The sequence below is a fragment of the Chroicocephalus ridibundus genome, chromosome 1, assembly GCF_963924245.1.
Source record: "Chroicocephalus ridibundus chromosome 1, bChrRid1.1, whole genome shotgun sequence".
Lineage (NCBI taxonomy): Eukaryota > Metazoa > Chordata > Aves > Charadriiformes > Laridae > Chroicocephalus > Chroicocephalus ridibundus.
Genome location: NC_086284.1, coordinates 104465813 through 104490802, shown reverse-complemented (window position 1 = coordinate 104490802; position 24990 = coordinate 104465813). Strand labels below are relative to the sequence as shown.

At 44.9% G+C, this 24990-nt stretch overlaps 1 protein-coding gene across 2 annotated transcripts in view; it reads left to right on the top strand.

Annotated features, from left to right (window-relative positions):
• Nucleotides 1-23757, top strand: part of HUNK (hormonally up-regulated Neu-associated kinase) — a 60505-nt gene extending 36748 nt beyond the window's left edge. The window contains exons 5-10 of one of the 2 annotated variants that reach the window (XM_063346737.1): nt 648-775; nt 6236-6371; nt 11346-11514; nt 12628-12711; nt 18096-18159; nt 20531-23757. In XM_063346737.1, the coding sequence (XP_063202807.1) occupies nt 648-775; nt 6236-6371; nt 11346-11514; nt 12628-12711; nt 18096-18159; nt 20531-21177 (1228 nt within the window). In that variant the 3' untranslated portion in view covers nt 21178-23757. Of the gene's footprint in view, nt 1-647; nt 776-6235; nt 6372-11345; nt 11515-12627; nt 12712-17978; nt 18160-20530 lie in introns of both variants that reach the window. The other variant, XM_063346730.1, reaches the window with a different exon arrangement.
• Nucleotides 23758-24990: the final 1233 nt, after the last annotated feature.

Genomic DNA, 24990 nt, shown 5'->3' with positions numbered 1-24990 from the left:
GTTTAGTTTCTTTCTGTTCACAGTATGGTTATTCAGCAGACTGGAGAAACAAATTCCCAAAAGGGAGGAATTCCACTCAAATTAAATTTAAAGCCCTTTTAAGGAGAAAAAAGAACAAGAGTGCCCAACCCACTTTTCATTGCTGACTTTGCTGGCCATAAATAATCAGTTAAGCTTTCTGCTCTGAAAAATGTAGTCGTTCACACCTGATCTTTGGGCTGCACCAGAGGCCATGGAGGTCAGTGGAAACCTTTGAGCACTGCACCAAGAGCTGTGATGTCCCCATTGATGCGGGCAGTCATTCCACTCCCAGGGCAGGACCTGAACAAGGCCCCTGAAAGCAGCCTGTTTATGTAGCCTGAGGAGAGACTTCACTGTGGTGTGGCATTTAGCCGAGGAGTTGCCTAAGAGCTGGGCTCGGTTCTGTTGCTCCCAGCTTATGTCCCTACACATTGTGTGACCTTCCATGAGGAAACCTCTGGGAATTCTTGCCCAAATTGTTGTGTGCAACAGAAGAGAGAGCTTTTTTTCCGTCTTTTTTAATAGCTGTCAGACATTAAAGATGAAGTACAGTTACTAAAACCTAAGCCTACGTTTTTGCTTGTTTCTGATGATTTTGGTTTCTTTTTCTCTCTGTTTTCTTTTAGTGGAGTGAACATGTATGCAATGTTGACTGGAACATTACCTTTTACCGTGGAGCCATTCAGCTTGAGAGCTTTATACCAGAAAATGGTGGACAAAGAAATGAACCCTTTTCCCACACAGCTCTCTACAGGTAATCAAGGGGGTGTGCTGGGGCCTGTTTAGATCCAGTCGGTCAGAGCCATCGGATTCTGGATTGTGAGTCATGCTGCCAACATGGCATGCTAATTGTGAAAAATACTCTTTTTTTTTCCTTTTAGCCTCCAAAAGATCTGCGGGAGTTGCTGTAGTATAACTCCTTTTGCTTTGACTTCTCTATGTAAGCTGGAGAAGCGCCAAGTTTTGCTGAATATGAGAGGAACAAATCTGTGAAAAACTGTGAAATTGCTTTTGTAAAGTAGTTGGTCAGTTTTGCACATTCAGAAGATTTTAGCATAGGGTATGGATACATGAACACATTATTTTGGAGTAACAAATTCTTGGGCGTTATCATGACTAGTGTTGAGTCATAAGCTACCTTGAATGACCTCACATTTATTATGGAATAATGACATGCACACAGAAAGTTATTTTTGGACAGTGGCCTGTGGTAACCTTTGTGTGTTCACAAAATGCAAAATTGTTAATGTATTAGTATTAGAAATATTAATTCCTGCTTCAAAGCCATGTCACTAGGCAACAGAACAATTTTTCAGCTTATAGCAAGACCGTTGTCGGTATTTGGAACAAACTCTGTTTTGTAGTTGAGTTTTATTTTTCTATGCTAAATTTGTTGTTTATGGAGAGCTTCTGTTCTCCTTATCCGGCAGCCTGTTTACAAGGGACATTCAATAAAATTAAAAGACTGCGAATAGAAAAAGGGTAACAGAGCATACATTTTCACTCAGTACACTACGGATGGCAACCGTTCGTTGTCTTGAGGGATAAGAGGAAAGCCCTTGGAAGTTGTGTCACAAGATGAATTCTCCCAAGTACAGATTTACCTGCACAGGGAAGAAGTAGGTAGTTAAGGGTTTTCTTATACAGGTTATCTGTGGATCAAGCAGAGTACGTTGTTCCTGGTTCACTCAACATATGAAGTACGCTTTTCCTGCCAGCAGTTCATATTGCTGGCATGTTGTAAAGTGGTAGGTTTACAAGTGAGCTGGGATGCTGCAAGTCTTGCTGTCTATTTGATGCAATTAGAGTGTTTGGTATTTCCATTCTGGAGACTTCCCATTAGGATTCAGTTGCACAAAACGGCTATTTTAATGTTCTAGCACACGCTCTAAAGGCCCACTGAGTAAATTAAAAGAAAGATTATACTGACTGCTTTGTGCTGTACTGATGTAGATGCCAAATCCTGCATCAGTTGCAAAGTTACTCTTGAATTCAGGGAGTTGCATGTTCCAAGTTTGGCAAAATATTTCCCAAACTTACCTCCCAGAGTGAGGCTTTTACCAATAAAGAGCAGTTATATGATGGCTGCGTAGTGTCCTTGAACCAAAGGACTGTTTCCCCAATCATTGTTTTCTTTCAGTCGTCTTTAAGTGGGAGCTTTCACTGTTTTTACTGGGACAATTCACGTATTAAAGGCTGAATGACCCACAAAAGGCCTGTAGAAGACCAGACCTTGGGTAGCAAAAAAGATAACATTACTTTTGACAGGTTTCATTTTACTGTTTCATTCATGCTAGCAATTTATAATGGAGATTAAATTTCCTCACAAATGCGTCTCTGTAGCATTTGTAGCTCACTGACACTATGGTCTCCAGTGAAAACAGTATTTTGTTTATCCTGTGAGAACTGTAGCAGGTTGAACTTTCAGAGATGATGGCAGATTAATGGAATAGATTTAAACGTGTTAACCTTTACTCGCTGTGAACAAAGGTACGCATCGGTTCTTGATCTAAGTCAGCGGTCTTGCGCATTCACTGACATGGCAAACTGTGATTTAAGATGACATTTGTTCTTGCCACAGTTAGACTTTGGGTCAGTAGGTAGAAACTCTGCTCCTCTGCTCTGCGAATTGTTGTGTTCATTAACTTCTTATGTTTAGGGATCTTTTTCTTTAACCATGTTTTCTTGTTCTGTAAATTCACACATAGAGTAGAGGAGGAGTCTCTTTTGCTTGTTCAATACGTTGTCTTTCAGTTACTGAACACACAGTCCCATCATAAAAGTAGCCAGTTATATTGCTAAGCAAGAGTATATTTTATTTGTATTAGTTAAAATGTTGGGTGACCCTGAGGACCCAAAGCAACTGTGTAGCAACAGGGAAAATTTGGAGTTAGTGTTTGATTTTCCCATGTAGGAAACCATTTTTCATTAAGCTTCTTAAACAACACAGCTATCTGATTATTGATTTTAGGTGAGCAGAGTTCAGTCGTTCAAGAAGTTGGTACTCACCTCGCACACATTCCTTTTTTATTCTCAATTTACCGTTTCTGTGTGTTCATGGTCCTCCTTCTGGAGCAGAGAAACAAAGTAGAGATAAGAGGAAAAGCCATCGTCTATCCATGCCTGTAGTTTGGAGGAAGGATTTTATTAGGTGGAGCTCACTCACGACTTGTGAAATAGCCTCATTGCATTTTCTCTGGACGGTTTTGTAAGCAACACTTTACACCTCATTTTAACCAGGCACAGCCTCACAGTGCGAGCAAGACACTAAGTTGGTTTCGTTGATGACAAGGAACATGAAGACAGCTGAGGTCTTGTAATCCCCACTGAAACCCGCTCTGTTTCTGGTCATTGCTGAGCTCAGTACATCCAGGGAAATTAAGAGAGAAATGCAGTTTCTTATGATGCTGGTCTCTCATTTGTCAAAAGAGCAAAGTTTGCCCCAGAATTACACCAAGGGAACAAAATTCCACTGAGTGCAGGTCACTGGCTAATCAGATTAATGCTGTCCTCGAGCTCGTCGTAATGAGGCCTCATGTAATGAGGCCCTGGCAGGCTGGTTCACGGCGCCCTTTGTTGGCCAGCCCACTTGCTGCAGCAGGAAAAATGGCTTCGGGCACAGTAGGTCCCAAAATCGACTGGTCAGTTCCACGTTTGCTTCCTGGAGGATTGATTTTGCTATCCCACAGCTGCAGGGCTAACTGAAAAAGGCTTCTCTCCTCCCCATACCATTTCACAGCTCACATCAGCCAAGGTGCTGTTACTCATCTCCTCTGTGTCGCCCGGGTCTGGCCAGCCAGGGAGCTTCCCCGGGGGAAGATCTCTCCAGGATTAGTTTTACCCAGTCTGGATCTGTTGATCTCTGTGATGCTTCACAAGCTTCATTTAATTAGTCTGCCTTTTGCCAAGGGGGAAAAAAAAGTAAGGTTTTTAAGGAGACATTAGCTGATTTGGGGGCTGAGGGTGGTGGTGATGGAGGGGGAGGGTGTTGGTTTGGGGAGGGGTTATTTATTTTGCTCTGAACCCGTGAGATGCATGTGGTGTCTAACACAGAGATGGGGAAATTACTGGAGAAAGAGGAGATGAAATGGAAGAACAAGGGGTTTATTGTTTGCCATAAGAGGGTTCTATGCCCAGGAGGCGTGACGGGGGGGACTCAGGGCACATGGGGAGCAGCCATAGCATCAGCTTCCAGGAGGTTTATGAACTTGGACGGACGCTTTTCCTGCTGCTTCCGCAATCTTGCTGTTGTAGGAAAATAACAAAAATGTTGGGAAAGATTTAAGTAAAGTATCTCACATAAATCAGTGATTTGTGAAGAGAGAGCTTAGAAAAAACCCAGCCGATGCCTAGCTGAACCGGTAAATACATAATCATAACTCTCTCTCTTCCAAATATAAACTTTTTGATGGTAGGCCTGCACTGAAACAGATAGCCTCTCAGGGCCCTCTTCGGCTTTTGCTTGATTCTTGCAGGATGTTGAACACCAAAGTTACCCAAGCTGTAAGGAGTCAGCACCTATTGGGTCTAACCCTGATTTATTTGAGGAGAAACCCTCCTTCTCTTGTCCGCCACCCTGTCCTGGCATGTCAGCCCAGCCTTCCTGTCCCGTACCATGGGTGGGTGGTGGTGTGGGTGGGCTCGGGGAGATAAAGATGCTCAGGGGGTTGGCCAGGCAAACGCGAAGGAGGGCAGCAGTCTCATAGAGGAGAACCTGTGAAGAGCAGCGGTGCTGTGCCTAGGTTAACATTTATGCCCTTTTCAGATGAGGACGTCATGGCCTCTACTGGCAGGCGTATTACTCTCCTTAAATTACGTGTGGGAACAGGGATTCAGGAGGGTTTTGCTGTATTGTTGGTGAAGAAGAGGCATTGTGGCTGCTCTGCTTCCGAATAGGGGACAGCGTGGTGCCCAGTGAGCGTGCCGGGGCAGTGAGACCAAATGTCTGTAAAGCCAAACGGGAGGACCGGGCTCATAATTTCGTCGTTTTCTAGCACTGAGGTGTTAGCACATCCGGTTTGTAACACAAGCCTTTAAGGGGTTTGGTTTGCCTGCACTGAGCTGAAGTAGCTGTTTTGGCCAGGCTGTGCTGCTGCTGCCCGGGGCGCCTGCAGCAGTAAGGAAACGAGTAGACCCGACACGCTCCCGAAAATGTAGGAGGGGAACCCAGCTCTCCTGTGGGAGAAGGTGGAAAAAAGCCCCCAAGGTCCTGTCCATCTGATCTGGAGAAGACTGTGCCACGGACATCACTTCTGCCTCCTGCTTGCCCTTGACTTCATTCGGGACTCATTTGGCATCGCCTCACTTGACTGTATCTCCTCTACAAAATCATTCCCATCTTGGTTTTCCCAGAATTAGGTTTCTTTATCTCTTTCACACAGGGAATTGTAGAGGACATAGTTAACTCTTTACTATCTTGTAGCTGATAAACTGAATCTAGCCTTGATGATCGGAGGCATAAAGACCAGACCTAGTTAAAACACAGCTTATTTTCAGCTCAGGCACGTCTTCTGAGTCTTTAAGCAAACCACTTGATTTCATTGCTCCTAACCATATAAGAAGCACATGACTTAAAAATATCAGAAAAGTACTTTTGAGGGTTTTTGCAAGAAACTCCCGAGGGATAGTTGAATGTCACTGAAAGTTGAAGGTTCGGTATCTGAAAACGGAACGAAGCCCATTAATTTTACTGTACTCTTTTAATTTGCCTAAAACCTCCTGCAACTGATTGTAGGTTGGATGGAAGCCAAGGAGAGAATTTGTCCTTATAATGTCAAAGGGAGCCCAGTTCTCCATGTCTTCCCTCCCAGCTCTGCATCCCTCCCCTCCACTCACCCCCAGCCCATCTCCTTCTACTTTAAACAGAGATTGAGTGATTTGCCTCTGACCTGACTCCAGCCTCTTGTTCTCATACAAAAATTAAGTTTTGGCTAACCTGCTCAGAAACTTCAAACAAGCTCTGAAACAAAAGGCACTTTTTCTCCTCTCCTTTATGACTCTATAAATCATTGTGATTATAAATCATTGCTTATTTTACTTACTAATCGCTTATCAGTTTTTCCTTTTTCTCAAGGACATTAGAGCATACCGTGAGGAAAATGTTCCTTTTTAGTAGACTCTTGGTCAGGCTGCACACCTGTAGTAACTCAACTACCATGTTAAGTCATAAAGCAGATTAAATAGCTCTTGGATTTTTTTCTTGATTTCTTCACAGCGGCCATAAACTTTCTACGATCTCTACTAGAGCCAGATCCTGCAAAGAGACCAAACATCCAGCAGGCACTCGCAAATCGATGGCTTAATGAGAATTACCCTGGAAGAGCACCACCTAATGTCACATACCCAAACAGGTACTGTGCAAAAGAGTGGAGAAAGCCTGCCAGTGTGTATATACATTCTATATGTCAAAACGTGGTGTTTCAGTTCCATTTGTGACAGCATCCCAGTGCATTTTCTGGGTTTGCTTTTGTGACTGCATCCTGAAAGTTTTTGGGATTGGCTGTTGAATATGTGTTGCTTGAAATGGTCAAAAACAATGCCTTAAATTGGAAGCTGGCATAAAATGCATTATTGCAGGGTGGCCTGGGGTGCAGATCATATGATTAATTGGCTCCAGACCTTGGAATCGGTACGTGTGACAAGTAGTTGTGATCTTTTCCTTGTTTGTCAGCAAAAGCCAAGCTACTTTTCCAGTAGAGGCTATTACTACTTGTGATATATACGTGAGGTTTTGTGGATTTCGCAAACATGGAGACGGTGGTGAGAAAGGTCAGAGTTAAGTGATCTTGCTTGTTGTTGATCTTGAATACCTGTGCAATACTGAATGCATGACTAAATGCAAACAGATAACAAATCTCATGGCCCATCAAACATCCATCTAGAAAAAAAGAGAAAGAAAGATAGATACTTGTGGTCCACTTTGCTTAGAAATAATCTTGCTTGACTTTGTACATATAGAGTTCTACAGTATAGAGTATACATGAGCCAGTCAGCCTGGGTGCTCATTATAGTCAATGGAGAGAAAAAGGGCGCTATTTTCAGAATGATTCATCTGACTTTTTGATTCTCTAATAGGATGACTTTGTGCCCAGGAGATCCCAGTTCCTCTCCAGTGACCGTAAATGGAGCCTCAGGCAACTAACTTGGAAATATATGTCTATATTTGATCAGATAAAACCTCCCTCCTGTATCAAAGCCCTCCAGCTGTGTCTCATACACAGTCTGGTACCTGCAGAGGATTCACTGTAGGAGTTACTAGCTTGCAGGCCAAGATCCTAAGTAAGACTGAGGCAAAGACAACAACTTAAAGTCTAATTTTGGTGCTTAAAATTTGATAGTGAGTTTATGTCCTGACTTGCCAAAAAGGGGAGTCCCGGAGAGTCCTAATTTCCCCCCTACAGTTTATTCAGTTGCCAGATACCAGATGTAGCATATGCCTAGGGATGTGGTGACCTACTTTCATCTGAAAGTTTGAATCACTGTCTTCCACCTAAAAATGATTTGGTGTTCACCAGCCAGGCCATCTCTTTGTGTCAGTGCCCTGAAGGATTTGGTTCCACAGGCATGCTCACGCCATGCATACCCCCAGTCTTCAGCATTCAGCCCAGGTCACAGCTTTGGAGGAAAGAGTGCCTCCTACCCTCTTGCCCCTCTGCTCCACCGCTAGCCAGGTGAACAGGTTGTGTTTCGGAGCTGTGGGTCCAAGCCCTCTGGGGGTGAGGGGCAGCTGCAGCATCCCTCTCTTACTGCTAACGCAGGTGATGAGTGCTGCCACTGCTTGAGCCTCCTGAGTCGGGGCACAAGAAATCAGTTTGAGCCCTGAATCTTGGGACAGCCTTTAGGAGTTCTTGGAGACCTTTCCTTTTGATGTTGCTGTCGTCTGGCTTATGGGTTGCAGCCCACACAGTCCTGGCACCTGCCTAAGTCACCTCCCTTTTCCCTCTGCGTTGACAGGGAATGGAGGTGGCCTCATTTAGAATCACAGAATCATAGAATCATAGAATTGCTGAGGTTGGAAGGGACCTTTAAGATCATCAAGTCCAACCTTTAACCTACCCTGACAAAAGCCACTTCTAAACCATGTCCCTAAGTGCCCCATCTACCCTTTTTTTAAACACCTCCAGGGATGGTGAATCCACCACCTCCCTGGGCAGCCTATTCCAATGTTTAATAACCCTTTCAGTGAAAAAATGTTTCCTAATATCCAATCTAAACCTCCCCTGACGTAACTTGAACCCGTTTCCTCTCGTCCTATCACTTGTCACCAGGGAGAAGAGGTCAGCCCCCATCTCTCTACAACCTCCTTTCAGGTAGTTGTAGAGGGTGATAAGGTCTCCCCTCAGCCTCCTCTTCTCCAAGGTAAACAACCCCAGCTCCCTCAGTCGTTCTTCATAAGGTTTGTCCTCCAGACCCCTCACCAGCTATTTAGCAGCAAGCATTTCCCTTCCAGAGGTAGTGTCTGTCTTAACTTTCAAGTACTGCGTCGTGGAGAATCACTGTGACTATGCCGTTGACCTGAGGAGAATAACAGGTCTTCCACTCTCAAATTATGGTTGGATAGACATTGAGCAGCTTGGATGCTTGGAGGCATCACTAGAACCATCCACTGAAACAGGGAGGGCAAATGTGAGGCTAGCTGCCTGTAATCCTCAGACCTATGTGGGCAGGATATAAAGTTGCCCCTGCGAACAATTGTTTTACAAGGAATAAGAATGAGAACAGCCAGACCAATTAGCTCAACATTACTGCCCCAAATTTAAGGGCATTTGAGTTAATTTGCGTAGTATGCTGTCCAACAAAAGGAAGTCTGAGTTTCCATGGTGCATTGGACTGTACTGAAGTATGGCATGTATGAACATTGTATGGTAAAGAAAGGGAAAACAAATGTAAACTGAATGACTCATTAAGCTAATGAAATCACTGTCATAATGAGTCTAATCAATCTACTAAACATGGCATCTGTTAAGTGAATGTAAGTGTAACTGAGAGCTGTATGGATAATTTAATTCTCTTGCTCTGCGCCTCTTATCTGTAGCAAAGAGGAAAAAAGACAGAAATGGGGTTTGAATGTGCTTTCACAATTCTTTTGCATCTGTAGGTACATTTTCATGCCTCTATGACTTCTTAGCTTGCAGTTGCCAGGCTTTAGACAGGTTGTGGTGGAAGTGTCCCTTCTGGAGCCTGCTCACTGGTGCAGTTAGGTAGGTGACTTAGAGAAGAGGCCAGGCTCTATTAGACAGAATAGCTGTGCAATGCTCTTTATTTATGGAGTGCCCATTAATCATTCCCTCCCAAAGGCAAGTGAATCAAACGGAAGAACAGAAGAAAATGCAGTGCCGAACTATAGAGAGGGCATATGTTTGCTCATGCGTATATGTGTATATGGTGAGGACAATAATCCTTTCCTGGTATAAAGGCTTTTCAAGGGAACATCAATGTGGAATGCTATGCACTGCTATTGAAAAAAATAAAAACCAGTTTCTTTTTTCCTCATTGCACTGCTTTTCTCATCATTTGGTCTGAAAACAAGAGAAAAGTAGATACTCTTCTATCCGTACCCAGGTTTTATGTGAAGCTGTAAAGGATAAAAACCATACAGATTCTTTCTTTCACTTTATTTTTTGGATAGTATTTCTTTAATTAGTTGATGCCCTAAGCTTGACCTACTTGGAATTTGTCATACTGGAGCCTTATAGGGAAAATGCTTTCTAAAGTTTGTAATATTTAAAGACATGGTTAAACTCTTTTTGAGCTGCCTCTGAAAGTGACACTAGACTCGGCTTCGACAGTTTCTCCAAGTTGTCATTAGTGTGCAGATTGGGTAAGACGTGGCAAAATAGTTCTGAAAAATCCACTACAGAGTTTGCAAGGAATCACTTCCTTTCTTAGTTGTGCTTTTTATAACACAAGCAAGAAGCTGTGTTATGTTCTTGCAGTGCTGTTCCACCATTTTGGGGGTGACACCCGTTGTTCCCAAGACAAGAACTTGGTAGGAAAGGGGAGAGCATGGAGACAAGGCGGAAGAATGTCAGAAACTGCATTTTCGGGAGAATATTCTCCCAGGCTTTTTATAAGCTAGCTTTTATTAAAGAAATACCCCAAAGGCAAGCAAAAATTTCCCATTTTGCTGAGTACTTCAAGTAGAAATTGCTTGAATTTCTTTTGCTGTCCAGATGCTTTAATGTGCAATGGCCAAGTTAAGTTTTGCTTTTGAACTTAAAAAAACCCCAGCCCCAAGCGTTCCTTAGCTGCAGAACGAATGTTAATAAGCGCACTGAATAAAGGAAAAGAGTTACTTGAGATTTTCCAGACTGTGTTTTATATCTTGTCTAAGTTCTCTACCTGAGACCCAGACTGGTGTCTGGGCATTCCTCGCATCACAGGTGCATGGGTCAAGGGGACAGTGGGGCAGGTGGGAAGGGTGGAGAATGGTCCTTTTGAAGGGGGAAGGCAGGTTGTAAAAAAAGCCCACAACCTAAGCTCCCCTGAGTTGTCTTAGCCAGATATTAGGCTCATTATTAGGAGCAAGAAATACCCTTTAGAAACTGAACAAAACCCAGTGTTTCTTTGGAGATGGATGGGAGTTGACGGGCACATCTGGGAAGCTGGCCAGCACATTTAGAGGTCTAAATAGGAGCAGAGTTCTGTGGAAAATCTGGTTTTAACTTACACGGAGAAGAAGCTTTGCCATTTCCACAAGGATGCTGTAGTGCTTTTCTTGCTTTGGCTGAGTCTGTTATAGACTTTACAAGAGAAGAGAGCACATACATAAACACGTGTTGTAGTTCTGCTTTTAACCGACGTGAGTATGGCAGCAGTTTTACTATTTTGAGAGCTGCTGTAATAACCTTTCCTGTACGTCCCCTTTCTCCAGGGTGAAATTCCCCAGCTGTTGTGCAACAGGTAAGGGGTGAAGCTGAACACTGGTGTTTGATTACGAGACAAGGGTCATTTCAGAAAGCTACCTGAGCTGGATTTTACCTCTTTTCCTTCAAAACCGGCCAGATGATCGTAATGGTCTTCACTGGTCAGATGTAGGGTAACAAACGGAGGTGTCCTGAGCATCACGGTGACGTTTTGCATCAGGGTAGGACACGGTGGGGAGAGTGCTGTTCATTCAGCTGTCATGGCTTCCCGCGGTGCCCATGGTTCCGGAATAGTCTGCCCTTTTCGTACCTGCTCACGGGAGGAGAGAGCTAATCACTCCCATGTTACTGAGCCTTTGAGGCCTCTTCTTTATTCTCTCCCATGTCCCCCATGGCTGGCAAGGCTCTGTCGCTGGGAGGATGGTACGAACGGCGTGCTCTGCCTCTCTCTCTCTGCAGGATTCACCTTGAGGACCTCAGCCAGAGTGTGCTGCTCCATATGACTGAGAAGCTCGGCTACAAGAACAGCGACGTCATCAACACTGTGCTCTCAAACAGGGCAAGTCACACACTTGCCATCTACTTTCTGCTTAATAAGAAGCTGGAGCGCTACTTGGCAAGCCTTAGGGTAAGTGTTGCTTGATGCCGATTCCCTGGACGAGTGGGTGAGGAGGGTAAAAAAAGTGCTAAAAGTTTTCCTGCTTGCTGGCATTTGATCTCAAGGCTTTACCCTAGGTTGTCTGTTGTTGTTTTTTAATAATTTTGTAGTAGTAACCACGAAGGGGAAGTATTCCTCACAAACTAATAACATTATTTCAGATAAGAGTTCCCCAGGTTGCGGAGATAATTGCTGATAAGCTTTAAGTCCGATGAGTCCCTGTTTCCATAGGAGATCCCCTCCGGCCTGGCAGTTACCCTATAGAAAGCAAACTGTTGCTGTGCGGAGTCATACTTGTGACTTGTGGTGTACTGTGTCCATATGTTGATATAATTCTGCCACTTGAAATACCAATAACACAATGTAATTTGATTCAGGAAATCAAGAGGAAGCTTAAGAGCTATTAAGATTTTATTTATTTTTTAAGTGAAAACTTTGGTGAAAGTTTTGCAAGAGAAATAACATGAATATAAAGTCTCCTAATCTCCTGCCGACCATCCTGGCCCCTAAGTATGGCTTGGGGGTCAGAAACCCTACTGGAGAGTTCTGTGTGGCAGCTTTCTCTAGGACAGGAGTCTGCTGCCACACGTCACCCTTCCTTGTACATCCAGGGGAGCAGAGCTCTCAGGCCATGTTTTGCACGGTGTTTGCTGGAGTGCTAGGATGGGCATGGTGCACAAAGACAAGCTCTCTTCCCGTGGCCTCTCCACACAGCTGCCTGTGCTCTGGTGAGGAGTCTCAAGTAGTTGAGGGTCTGTAGGCTCCTACGTGACTACACAGGCAAGAGGGTGGGATGCATGGAGTTTTCTTCTTAATGTGTTTGCTTCTTAGAGAAACTGTCCCAAACAGCCTTCCAATCTGGCAACAGCTTCTTAGTCTTTTCTTTTCTCAGTTCTTTTAGCAAGTTTGTTTTAATCATGGTGCCATCAATGACATTTGAAACGAAATTGACCAAATTCACCACCTCTGCAAGTTGCTGCACCACCACTGAATGTCAAGAGTGGGTACAGTCCATTAAGCAGTAACTGAGCGTTAGTTTTCTCCAATTATCGTACATACTTTTCTGTGCTTCTCTCTCCACAGAAGTCTGAAGGCCAGGACAATATTTGCCACAAGAACCAACTATACCAGATAGAAAAATACAAGGCAAATAAAGACTCCTATGAGGTAAAGTTCATTAAAGCTCGTTAATGTACTTTGAAAGCAGGCTGAATTTGAGGATCCCTGGTGATGGTGATTAAGGCAGTGGGTTTCTGGACCTGTGGAGAAAAAAAAGGTCCATGGTCTTGCTTGTGCAGGACAAATAATTCCCGTAATCTCTTTTTGAAGGAACAAAGAGCAACCCCCTGGAGTGCAAGTGTAAAAGTGACTTTCAGCTTTTATGAAGAAAATAAAGTTTTTAAATGCTCTGGTTAGCAAAATAATACAGACTTCTTCAGGGGTGTCCGTAGTTTCATTCTGTGTTGCAAGTTGCTGGTGTTGCAAGAAGACCATAACTGCGTTGCCTTGAGTTGCAAGACCTTGGTGGTATGGGGCAGAGAGCTGAGTGACAGCCAGGGTGACCCGGTCACTTGGCGTTCCTGGTGTCCTGGGCCAACCCTGACGTGACCATCAGAAACAGTGAAACTGTATTAGCACAAAACTCTGCCCAGGCTACTATTTTTTGCTTCTTAGCAGAAGTGATGCAGAACTAGCCCACTGCATCATGAGGGACTTCCCTTGGTCAGAGAAAAGGTTCAACCAGGTTGCCTTTTACTCTGTCTGTCTCCAGTCTTTTTGCCTACAAATAGAGAAGGTAGTTTGTATTAAAAGAATACATACCAGATAACAGGAGTCTTCTCATGGCTGGATTTTTCTTTCCTGGCTGATTCTTCGCCAAGCACTAGAATTACAAGAGTAATATGAGCTGTGCAAGTCTTACCTACCGACACAAAGAGCAGTATTCCTGAAGAGTGCACCTATTTCAAAAGCTACTCTTCAGCGCCGGATTGATGATCTAATTGCAGGGGTAGATTTGTATCATGGCTGGTTTTGTTTATTTTAAAGACTGCTTGCAAGACAAGCTGAAACTGCAAGCCAGATGGAAATATCAGGGCAAAGTACTTATCATTCTTTTCTTACATAAATCAAAAACCACTTTACTTAAAATGTATCAGCAGTGGGTAGACTCAATGAATATAATATTTCAAAGCGCTCTTTGACAGCTTACTTCAAGCCGTTGCAGGGCAACCTTCTCTTGGAAACAGAGGCGGGTAACTGGAGGTGAGCGCTGCGGATGTCGCAGGGTGCATCCTGGCGCGCTCTGGGACAGCTTCCTCCAGCTGCTCGTGTCACTTCTTTGTGCAGTGACCGGGAACCACAGGCCATTCAGGCATTCGGTTACAGCTTCTGCGTACCTACCCCGTGCAGGGGAGTCTGCAGCAAGACCGGCCTGCGCACCTGCACGTAGCCGAGAGAGAGACGCGTAGTCTGGTTTGGTGGTGGTGGTCCTGAAGTCCCCATAGCCCCTAGAGGGGAACTGATGTTTGACATCTCTAAGGATAATTGTAAATTAACGGTAGCACTGCTGTATGAGCCCAGTTTGTTTTGTAGACATGCTTAGGGTTAAAGGCTCCCTCCAAAGCCTCTCCTGCACTTGGAGTTAGTCCCAGTGGAGCTATGTAGAGGATGAGGGGGTGTCATTTCTTTCTTGAAATAGTTACCTTGATGCAATCACAGTGCAGACACCATGATAATAATACAGTATATTCTCTTTCAGCATGGGCACAGCTGATTATAAAGCATGTTTTATATCACTTCAGCTGCATTTACACAAGGAGTTTGTGTTACTGTACCAGGACAGTTGAAGCAGCACACGTGGGTGAATACAGACCCTGGGACGCTACTGCCATTTGTAACTATGGTAGACATCTCTCCTAAAATGCCTTCATGTGGATGGGAACACAGCCCTGGTAGTGTCTAGCTTATGCCGCTGGGACTCAGGGATGGGGATTTCATAAGCTCAGGCAGGTTCATGAGCTGTAGATAGAGTCCCCGTATCACCCTTCATTTCCAGAGGGGAACTGGGAGGCACTGGTCCCTGGGCAGACGCTGCACGGAGAGCGTTAGCCGTATGTTGCCATGGGAATAGCAGGGAGAGAGCTGGTCAGCTTCAGCTTCAGCAGCCGACTGAATTTCTTCCACCTCACTCCAGCGATGTGAAATACGGACTCTGCCTCGGACGGGGGCTGCCTGCCAGGAGCACCGCCTGATGCTGGGGCAGGCAGCGGGGCACGCAGGCAGTGGTCGTGCCCAGCCCCTCTTCTCCATCAGGTTTCCTAACCTGGGGTGGTGAGATGAGTGTGCTGATCCCAGGGTGCTGGGAGCTGCTGTCAGTGCTAAGTAACCAGGCTGTTTTGCATGCTGATTGCATTTTAGTGCTCAGGGCAGCGCGGGGAGGAGGGAGGCAGCAGTCTGTCAGTCTGTCAGTCCATCTCTTTCTTTTTGTTGGAGAGGCCTCAGGTGATGGGCGGCCATGCCTCCAGCGAATCCAGGGGACCAGTGCTGGGGATACCTGCCTCCCGCAGGGTAGCTAGTGGGCTCAGAGTCGGGGAATTTGCAATTTTTAACAACTTGTGTCATCGTCCTATCACCATTTCAGACATGGCCAAGGCAAATAGCCTTTATCTTCCTTTCAAATCCGTTGCTGGGACTAAGAGTAGGTTTTCGGGTCGAGGTCAGGACAGGAAATAGCAGAGGATGATGTAATGCCAAACCTATTCAAGTATAACATACCGGTACAACTCCTGCATTGTGCGACAGCGTGCCAGTACGTGGCTGTGCACGGTACAGTGAAGAGCGAACTTTTATAACTCCCCCGAAGGAAATATTCCTTTCCTTTTAAATATAATATTATGTGGCACGTTGGGAGTTTAGGATTTTAGTCGTTTCCCCTCTCACAACCATGGTCTAAGAGAAACAGTGTTAGAAAATTTTAAAAATACTTCTAAGACTATTTGCAATGTTCATCCAGGGTAAACTTAATTAATTGCCGACACTGGATATGTGAATTTTCTTTCTCATGGGTGCTTTTAATTGTACAGTATGACTGTGTTACTGCTGCTTAGAAAACATCACAGCAGCGTGAAGGCAAAGTCAGGGGCACTTGGCAGGTGAGGAGCTGCGGCTTGGGTCTTGCACCATCAGGCTAAAAACATTGCAGCATTGAAACGTCCCGCATTCTGACAGATGCTGCAGCAACCGACATGCAAATTCTTTCCTCACCTATCCAAAAAAGCAGAAAGCCGCTAACAATCTTGATCGGCTCCTTTAGGCTTAATATAGTCACCACTTGGTCTCATCCTCACAAGTACCTTTAAAAAAAGACACTCGGTAGAGCCCAGTCTCTGCTGAACTTGGCGTCAGAGTTTCAGAGCCTTGGGAGGAAAAGCAGTGTGGTGGGCCTCAAAATTAAATGTACAGCTCCCACTGACTCTATTATCGCAGGGTGTTATTCACACGGCCTTGTTATTATTGCTATTGTTGTTATTAACTGTTGTTATTACCTCATTGTTATCAGCAGTGACTGTGCGCACCAAGATAGTGCCTGGGTCCGGGCAGACATTGCGTTGTTCCAAGCACAGCACAGGCAGGGAGGAATAAATGCGCGGTGCCGGAGGTGTTCCCAGCCTCTAAAGGCAAGGGGAAAGACATCAGGTGGACAACGAGGTATCATGCAGGCGAAGTGGTGACAGCCCCGTAACACATTGGTTTGTTTCTGTGGAGGGGTTAGCCAGCTTTAGCTAGCTAAAGGGAAAGAAATCCAAGGGGATGGGGGATGGATGGAGAGAAGACTGTGTTTCAAAAACACCTGCAAGAAGGGAGACTGAGGTGAAGACGGTGAGGAGCTCCGACAGGGTCTCTGCTTCTCGCTCTCCCAAGTCACCTAACCACTTCTGTAATAAAACTAAAAACCCTAGTTCCTGATTCACTGAAGCTCTTCCCTCTGACTCCGTAACTTCTGAAAATTGAAAGGTTAATGAGCCCAGCTGTGCCCAGACACCCTCTGTGTTGGGGGGGGCAGACTCTCTCTGAGTTGGGAATGATCATATCGAGTGCCGTCCAGGTATTTTCCTCTTAAGTGTCTTAATATGTTTCCAGAGCTGTGTAGAGAACCCAGCTTGTCTTCTGCGTCTTTCTTCCCCTGTCTCACATGTACGCATGTTACTTTGCATTTGAGGGTTTCAACAGACTTCGTGTCAGTGAACTTTCAATAGAAAATCATCAAGAGAGCCAGTGCCAGAGCACTTTGGCAGTGCATAATTATCCGATTAAATACAGGCCTCAGCACATAATTGGGTGAATGAGCTTCCTTACATTTTTAAAAAAAGACTTGTAGGTACAGTGACTTTCCAATAAGACACAGCAAAACACGTTGCTTACATGGGAATTATAACCACACAAAGAATGTCCCATAGATGCCCCTGTAAAGAAAGAATCCCACAGCAACCAAAAGTCCCACTTCTTTGAGATTGACATCTAAAACCAGACCACACAGATTTCTTCCAGAAAGGTGAGAGATTCTTGAAGTCTTTGAAGAGTAGCAAAATATGAGCCACAAATCTGGTGCCTGATCTTTAGAAGTGAAATAAGGCATTTGGCTCTCCTTGAAGTCAGTACAGGTAAAGAGTGTTATGCAGAACTTAGTGATTCATGTTGAAAAAAGACACAATTAATTTTCACTGCGAAACAGTGCTTTGAAAATTGGATTCCTTTTCAGATCCCTCTCCCAGCTCCTGTTTTTCCTCTGTCATCACTGGAAATCAAACTTATCTTTCTGTGCTTGCAGTACCACCTTCAGCTGCCTTCCCTGTCATGAAAAGGAGTTAAGAGTTCAGTGGAGGGCTGGGCTGGTAATTTTCTCCCCCTCCATGCCTTGCGCAGTTGCAGAGATGCTGTAAAAGCAAGGGCCGTATTCCTCTGGATCTTGTTTGGACAGAAGATAGACTCAAAGACTTTAAACTTCTTTAAAGCTTTGCAGCTCACCTTTTCAAATGTCAGAGGAACTGCAATAAAGAGAAATCAAAGACCTTTTTTCCGGTGTTTAAATGGGGAGGCAAATTTCAGGTATGAAGGAGCATGAATCTGCATCTGCTTGCTCCAGCGAGGTCTCCTAGGACAAATGGCCTCTGCAGAGAAAGCTTTCCTTTTCCTTTAATTTCCCATAAAGCAACTTCCACACTGCCTGAGTGTCAGAGCAGATGGGAGCCATGAAATCATGGCAAACAGATCAGAGGAAGATGGAAGTTTTAGTTATTTTGAGTAGCCAGGATAAGTTCCTTGTAAATGTATAGTTTTAAATTTGGCTTTGGTAAGTGGTGTGCTTATAAGTCTGGGGGTCATTTCAACTTCCCTTAAGTAAACCAAATTGTTCTTGTTTGTTTTACAACTTAAAGGACAAAAAACTCAAAGAACAAGAAAAGAAAGGGGAGATTCTTCACCGTCAGCTCCCAAAGAAAACTGAGAAAAGTCCAGTTTCATATAGACAGCCTTCTTCCTGTCTTATCTCACAGATACAGAACACCAAGGCTCTGCTGAAGGACCGGAAAGTCACCAAGGCTGGAGGTCCGGAGAAAGGTCAGTGGGAGAAATACCAGCGGTGTGTCCCTGTGCGCATGTGCATGTGTGGGCACGCACAGTATTAATGAGCGCGTCTTGTGTGTTGTGTGTTTGTTAGCACATAGTCGTGGGCTTTTGCATTCGCTGTCTGCTCTGGAGGTGGTATGTGAAAGAGGACTGGATAACGTAGTCAAACATTGAACGAAACGTCCTGAGGAAACCATGACGATGTTCAGCAGTCATGAGTGCTCACTTTTCCTTCTCTTTTTATTTGACAGAATTCCCACGGTGTTGTAAAAAAAGCTTTCTTTCTCTATTTATATGTACTTAATACAAAATCATCTGCACTTCACACTGGTGCTTTGAAAGCATCAACACCCACCCCAGATCACTGACAAACCAAAGCTGCTAGAGATGCTTCCTCCTACCAGTGAACACGTTTTGCTAAGAGAGGACTAAGGGGCAGCCCGGGAAGAAATCCCTGACCCTGAAGAGAGTGCCAGTAACGGTGGCATCCCTGGGAGAAGCATCGGGCAGCAGCTGGTGGTAGAGGAAGGGGAAATAGGCAGCCAAGAGGAAATGGGGGTGGGACTGCCAACCCCAGCAAATTTCAGGCGGCAAACGGAGGGGGAAAAGCATTAACGGGGAAAGGAAAGGGCAAGACAGCCAGAGGAGAGCAGAGCATTAATCACACAGGGTAGGAGGCAGGCTGGCAGGGATGGGTGAGAGCCGCTCGCAAAAGGAGGCGGAATAATGGAGTGGAGGAAAAGGGGAGTCTGCAGGAAAAATGGGGTGTCAGTAGTGCACATGTGGATGGGAGACATTGAGGAGCAGGAAGGGCATGTAGCCGGCTGTTAAATGAGGGAACTAAAGGCGGGGAGGTCACTCCAGAGCAGAGTGGGCAAAAATGGCGATGTAAAGCGTTTACTGTGGTGTCAGGGGGTTATTTTGAAGCAATAGCTTGTGGTGGTTTCATGCTGTTTCTCACGACTTGGTAATTTATCATTTGATGCTTTCTACCTGAAAAATTGTCAAAATGGTGTTCACCTGGCAGCATAGGCACCTTTGCTGCAAGGCAGCAGTAGTCCAGAGAGTTGGTCAGAAACGGGACGTACTTTTTGTGAAAAACATAAAGAACATGAAAAATGCTCATTTTGTTCAGATTTGTTGTTCCTTTTGGCATGGAGGCACAGGAGGAAGAAAATCCGGTTCATTTTTTTTTCCTCCTTGGGTTTCTCCCTGCTTTTTTGAACTGAAAGCTGAAAATCATTCAGATCCCACCTAAAGCATTTCACTGCTTGTGGAAACTATGTTTTGACACTTCTTAAATGAAGGGGTCAAATAATTTTGACCAGTTTTGGAAAGAAAGTAGTCAAATTAAACCTGGTCTGCTTTTCCCAAACAACTCTCAATGTGAGTGATTTCTTCCCGTCCGTCCATTCAGGTCTCAACCCCTGCCAAGACCATCCCTTTCAGAAGAAGTACGCGTGAGATTTGTGGTTGTGACCTGAGGCCTGAAAGACCTAAATTATTTTATATCCCTTTTAGACGGTTTGAGACTGAGGAACTCATGGACGGTGATTAATTGCCGGTCCGCTGTTCTTTCACTGAAGAGGAATCTCGCAAAGCAGGCTCCTTGGATAGCTTTCCATAAAGGCAGCAAAGCGTATTTTCTTACAGCTAGCTTGGCATAAGCGAGTGCCAGCACCCTGTAGAAACCGAGCAGATCTTCTCCACGAGCTGTTTTGTTTTACTGGGCCAAATCCTGTAAAGACTGTTCCATTTATCTTCAGTCCTTGCTGGGGGAAGATTCTCGCTGAAGTCGATGCAGCAAATCTGTTCCAACTGTAACAGCCTGAATCTGGCCGGTGCAGCTACTCCATATTTACATGTGCGAAACCAAGAACAGATTTCGTTCCAAAATGCAAGGAAAGATATTAGGAATTAACACACTGTTGTCCCCTGTGTCTCTAGGTATGTCCATGAATACAGTACGCAGACCCAGTTAAAACCATGCAAAGTTGTGCTAAGAAAGGGGAAATGTGAGATTCCTCAGACATGGCCTTAGAGGATATAATTAATGCAAACAGCTGAAGACATCTGTGGTTTTCCATTTCATGTCTTTGTCTTACTCAGTTTAAGCACTCTTCCTGCCTTTGAGGAAAGTGGCAGATAAATTACCCATGAAACAACAATGTAAGTATCAAATGAGAGTCAGGGAATTAGGTTCTGAGTATATCCCTAAGACCATTTGTTTTAGCTAGTGCGTTTGTCACGCTCTTTTAAAATTTGTTAAAGGTGATGTCGCATGCTGTCTGCCGTGAGGCAGAGAAGGCAGTGCTATTAAATGCAATCTGCTCTTCTGGTTCTTTTTCTGATTGCTTTGCAGACTCCAGCGGTGGGGTAAGCCCTTTCCACGAACCCCTGGCAAACAAGACGGGCTGCGTCACTTCCAGCTCCCTGGAGTACCTCGAAGCCCAGCAGCCGCCCCCCAGAACCCCCCGGCTCCTCAAGAGGCAGGAGTCCCCACAGCAGGAGCCGGCCCGGATCGGGGGCCGGGCGAAGGACTCTCCTCTCATCCTGAATATCGTGCACTCCTTCGAGTCGGTTGACAGAGAGGACCAAATAGACCAGGTTTCCCCTTCTCATCAGTACAGGGCTTTAGGCTCGCCAATGAATTTCCCTTACAAAAGCTCAAGTGAAAGGACACTGTCCCCGCTTTTTCAGCCAGGGAGTACGTCCCCCGTCCACCCCACCCAAGTCTCTTTCACCTATGAAGAAAAAGCGTATCCGGGAAAGGAAGAAGCAGTGTCCCCTACTCAGCTGGTTTCCAACAACCCCTTGGGCAGCCCTAACTGTGTTAAAAGCAGAGGCAGATTCCCCATGATGGGGATCGGACAGATGCTGCGGAAGAGGAACCAGACGATGCAGTCGGCGAACGACAAGCCTCTGGAAGCGAGGATGCCTCAGCTGCAGCAGATGAGCCCCACGCAGATTTCCTTCAACGCAGCAGATGCTGTCAGCGGCCAGTGTTAGTCTGACACCCCGGGATTTGCACTGCTCTTCTCTGGGACCTAGCCTTTTTTACTTTTAACAAGAAGGGAAAGCCACAGGCATGTTACTGTCGCTATGTAATACACTACAGTGGCCCAAGGTAGAAAATCAGAGGTCTGTTCGTAAGGAAGGCGTTGTCATACATCTGGAAGTTGAAAGAAAAGGGCTTTGCTTGTGCCGTTAAGAAATATTAGCATTTGGCATCTGACTGTACAGCACAACGTGTCTTGAAAGAGCTACGTGAATATGTATTTTCGCTGCTCTCGCATAGTATTGCGGTAAGGTTGATTGGAAGAGCAGCGAGCCTTAAGGGTTTGATTCATCAAGGTAATCTGCGTGGTGCCATGAATGCCGGTCCCATTCAGGATCCCTGGTAAGACTGTCCGTCCTCCATCTGCCTGTGCCGCACAGTACGTGGTACTGCTACAGGCATTGTTCACGTGGCTAGACAAGTGGAAAAACTCAAGATACTATGCCTAAAGTTAGTTTGCTAACAAGCACTGCCAAAATGAAGTTGGTAGAAGCTTGAATAAAGACACAAGTGATCTAAACATTCGGAAAAAGTGGGAGTATTGGAAGTCAAAGCAGATTTTACTGTTAGTTACATAAAGTAGCTAATACCGGAATAATTTTTTTCCTAAAGAAAATGATGATTTAATTATGTCACTCAGAAGAAAAGTTATTGTTTCAAAACAAATTTCATGACATGGAAATTTACCGCACTAGAGGCCCGTTCCTTTCATATGGTGGGCCTGCAAGCGGATGCTTCAAACCGTAATCCAGATTGCAACACGCTGTGTTTAAACAATCCAGTCACCTCCGATTTTTGTAGTTGTACTAGTTCCATGGCACGCCTACATGCAGGACTGCATTAGCCCCTGTTACAGCAAGGCAGCATTGGACACACCTGACGGCTTTTCTGAGAGACTGCAGTGAATTAAAAAGACTAATAAAGGACACACGAACTGTACCAATGCCATTTTATACTGCAAGATTGGTAATGCAGTGGTTACCAAGAATTCGGTATTGTTATGAGCGGTGAAGATTAACTTTCTTAAAAGGCACCACGTTCTGCATACCAGTCTTCTTTTTCTAAGTAAATGATACATCTGAGAGGTTGGCAACATTTTTTTGGTTCTGTTTTTGTCTTCAAACCATTTCCTATAAATTAGAAGGTTTAGCCAAAGACTACTCTTTTCTTTCGTCTGTACCGCGCTTGCGTATGTGTTTGTGTGTACAGGACATCTCAACAAAGCTTGTTCCAGTCTGGTTCCCAGGCGGGCAGCCCTGGCCCACGTATGCACCACTGCTGCCCACCCACTTAATGTCATTTCAAAACCAGGCAGCAGAGGCCGAGACCATTGGTAGGAATCCAAGCTCTATTTTTACCAGTATGTTTTGCAAAGTATTTTGTAGCCCCGTTGCTTTGTTGTCTGTGCAAACGCTGAGAGTTTCCCCTGTTTTTCATGAGACTCAGCGGGACTGGGGGAGGACGGTCAGCAGAGGCAGGGGAGAAGGTCTCCAGCAGAGCCCATGTTCCCGATTCTCAGCCTTGCATCAAAATCTGCAAGAAAAAAAATGGTCGTTAATCCAAATACCTACAGAACAGATAACTGGACTGTTCAGTATTTTGGATGCTTGCTGGCAAAACCAGCAGAGCGTGAATGCCCAGAGCGCCCTTCTCATCCCTACAGATGGGACCTTCACCTTGGCACTGAAGCCGCCCGTCAGTTCGGTACGAGGGAATCCATATGCGTCTTGTACTCATTCAGTGTAGTGAGGGCACCCGCCTCTGGGGTAGTTAAGCTACCTGCAAAATAATATACATAAAAATCTCAGTATGATTAAGAAGGACAGCCCCGAAATAGTTTTTCTCATTTTTAGATTGGAAAAATGTCATCGTCCATTTGTACAGAGCACCTGGGCGTCCCAGGGGTCCATTTTAGTTCTTCCTTTCGTTTAAAATCATCAATGCGTTTTCTTTTTCTTCATGCTAAGAACATGTTTACTCTGCAAAGCTAGCAAGCGGGGACCACTGAAATCCCATCTTTTGCGTGCGTTGGATTTGCATACCTGAACAGATGGCAGATACTGACTTGAATTACAAACTCAGGTTTATTTGGAACCCAATAAAAGGTTGGGGGAGGCAGGAGAGAGACATGTATTTTTTGTGAAAACCCAGTAAATATGTGTAAGAATCAGAATGAAAACAGAAATGTTAAATCTTTTATTATATTTATAGAGAATATATGAGTACTACACTGCTAAAACATAACCATGTATCCAGCTTAGACAGTAGCTATGTACAGTCAATCTGCAGTGACCATAGAAGGGATTTACTGAAATACAGTAGTGGAAATTCCAGGGGACAAAATTGTATTTGTTATCATTATTAAATATATGTACTTTTTGAACAAGATTGCCACGGACTGCTGACTTTGTTTGCCAGGTGACTATGTAGCAAGGATTATCTAAGTACAAAAACAATCAGCAAGACGGTGAGGTGACAAGAGGATTGCCAGCACCTTTATCTTCATCCATCAGAGGCTATTCCTTTGAATCTGGCTCCTGACTTGCCTATAAACCCCGAGGGAGCTAAAAGGCACAGGGTGGGATTTCCATTGCTTAACATGAGCCCTCTGCAAGTTGCGCATCTAGTCTCTGGTCGTTATCCAAGCTCTGTTTGTCACCAGTGGAGCCTGATAGGTATCTCCAGTTCTTCTCACCTTAAAACAGAGGTCCAACATGGTGAGAATTAATTGCTCCTCAGCAACACGTAGCTATTCCCAGATACGAGGGAGGGAATAGGGTCGGCCAGCTCAGATGAGAACCCAGCTTTTAGCCATAGGAAGTCACTGCAATATAAACAAAAGCATTTGCTGACCAGCTTTCTGCACCTCTGGACTGAAAGTCTTCAAGTTCTAGGGACTGGTCCTGCCTTTGCTCAGCTGAGCACCGCCATGCAAACTGGTGGTCAGCCTGGCAGCTTCAGTTGGACCATTGCTGTTGTTGATCCCGCAATTCTTCTAAGTACTCTTTCTTCATCCTTCTGCCTTTTTAAAAGAGTGTTTCCTACGACAACTGATCTGAAGACCTCCAAAATCAGCTGAGGTCTTTTTTTCTGGTGTTTGCAATAGGCTTGGCACTGAGTCTGTAGTGAACCTGTTCGATGGATCCTGAAAATGCACTTTTGACTTCAGGTCATGCACTGGGGAAAAGAGCACTGCCAAGCCTTGGGTGCAAGGTGGAAGCACCATGGCTTTATGGGGCCTTTTTTAGGTACCGTTCAGTTGCAGAACCCAATGGAGTCAATGGAGCAGCTGTGAAGCGTTTAAAGAGGGTTTTGCAAACTAACTCATCACTGGACGGCAGTTCAGGATCCGTAGTGATAAAAGTGATTTTATTCAAGCTCTTCTTGGAAAAATGGGTGTCAGATTTATTCAGCAAGACAACACAGATCAGCATCTCTTGCTAAAGGTGTTGGTCTTTGTACGTCTCCTGTAAATGGGCTGATAAATATTAAAATTCCCGAGTATCAAGATTTACAGATCCTAAAAGTAAATAACAGTTACTTTAGTACTTTTGCACTTGGCATCACTTGATCTTTGCAACAAAATCCCTTAGTGCGTAGCTGCAAAAAGGTTGGGTTGGGTTTGCAGGAGACTTTTCAGTCTCCAGTGCAGTGGTAAGATGGTTTGTCAGACGCTCCCCGGAGGGAGCCCAGCACGAATCTGCCCATGCCAGCAGTGTGGCTGTGGTTAGTGTATGGAAGAAGGGAAGGGAGGGGGAGAAAGA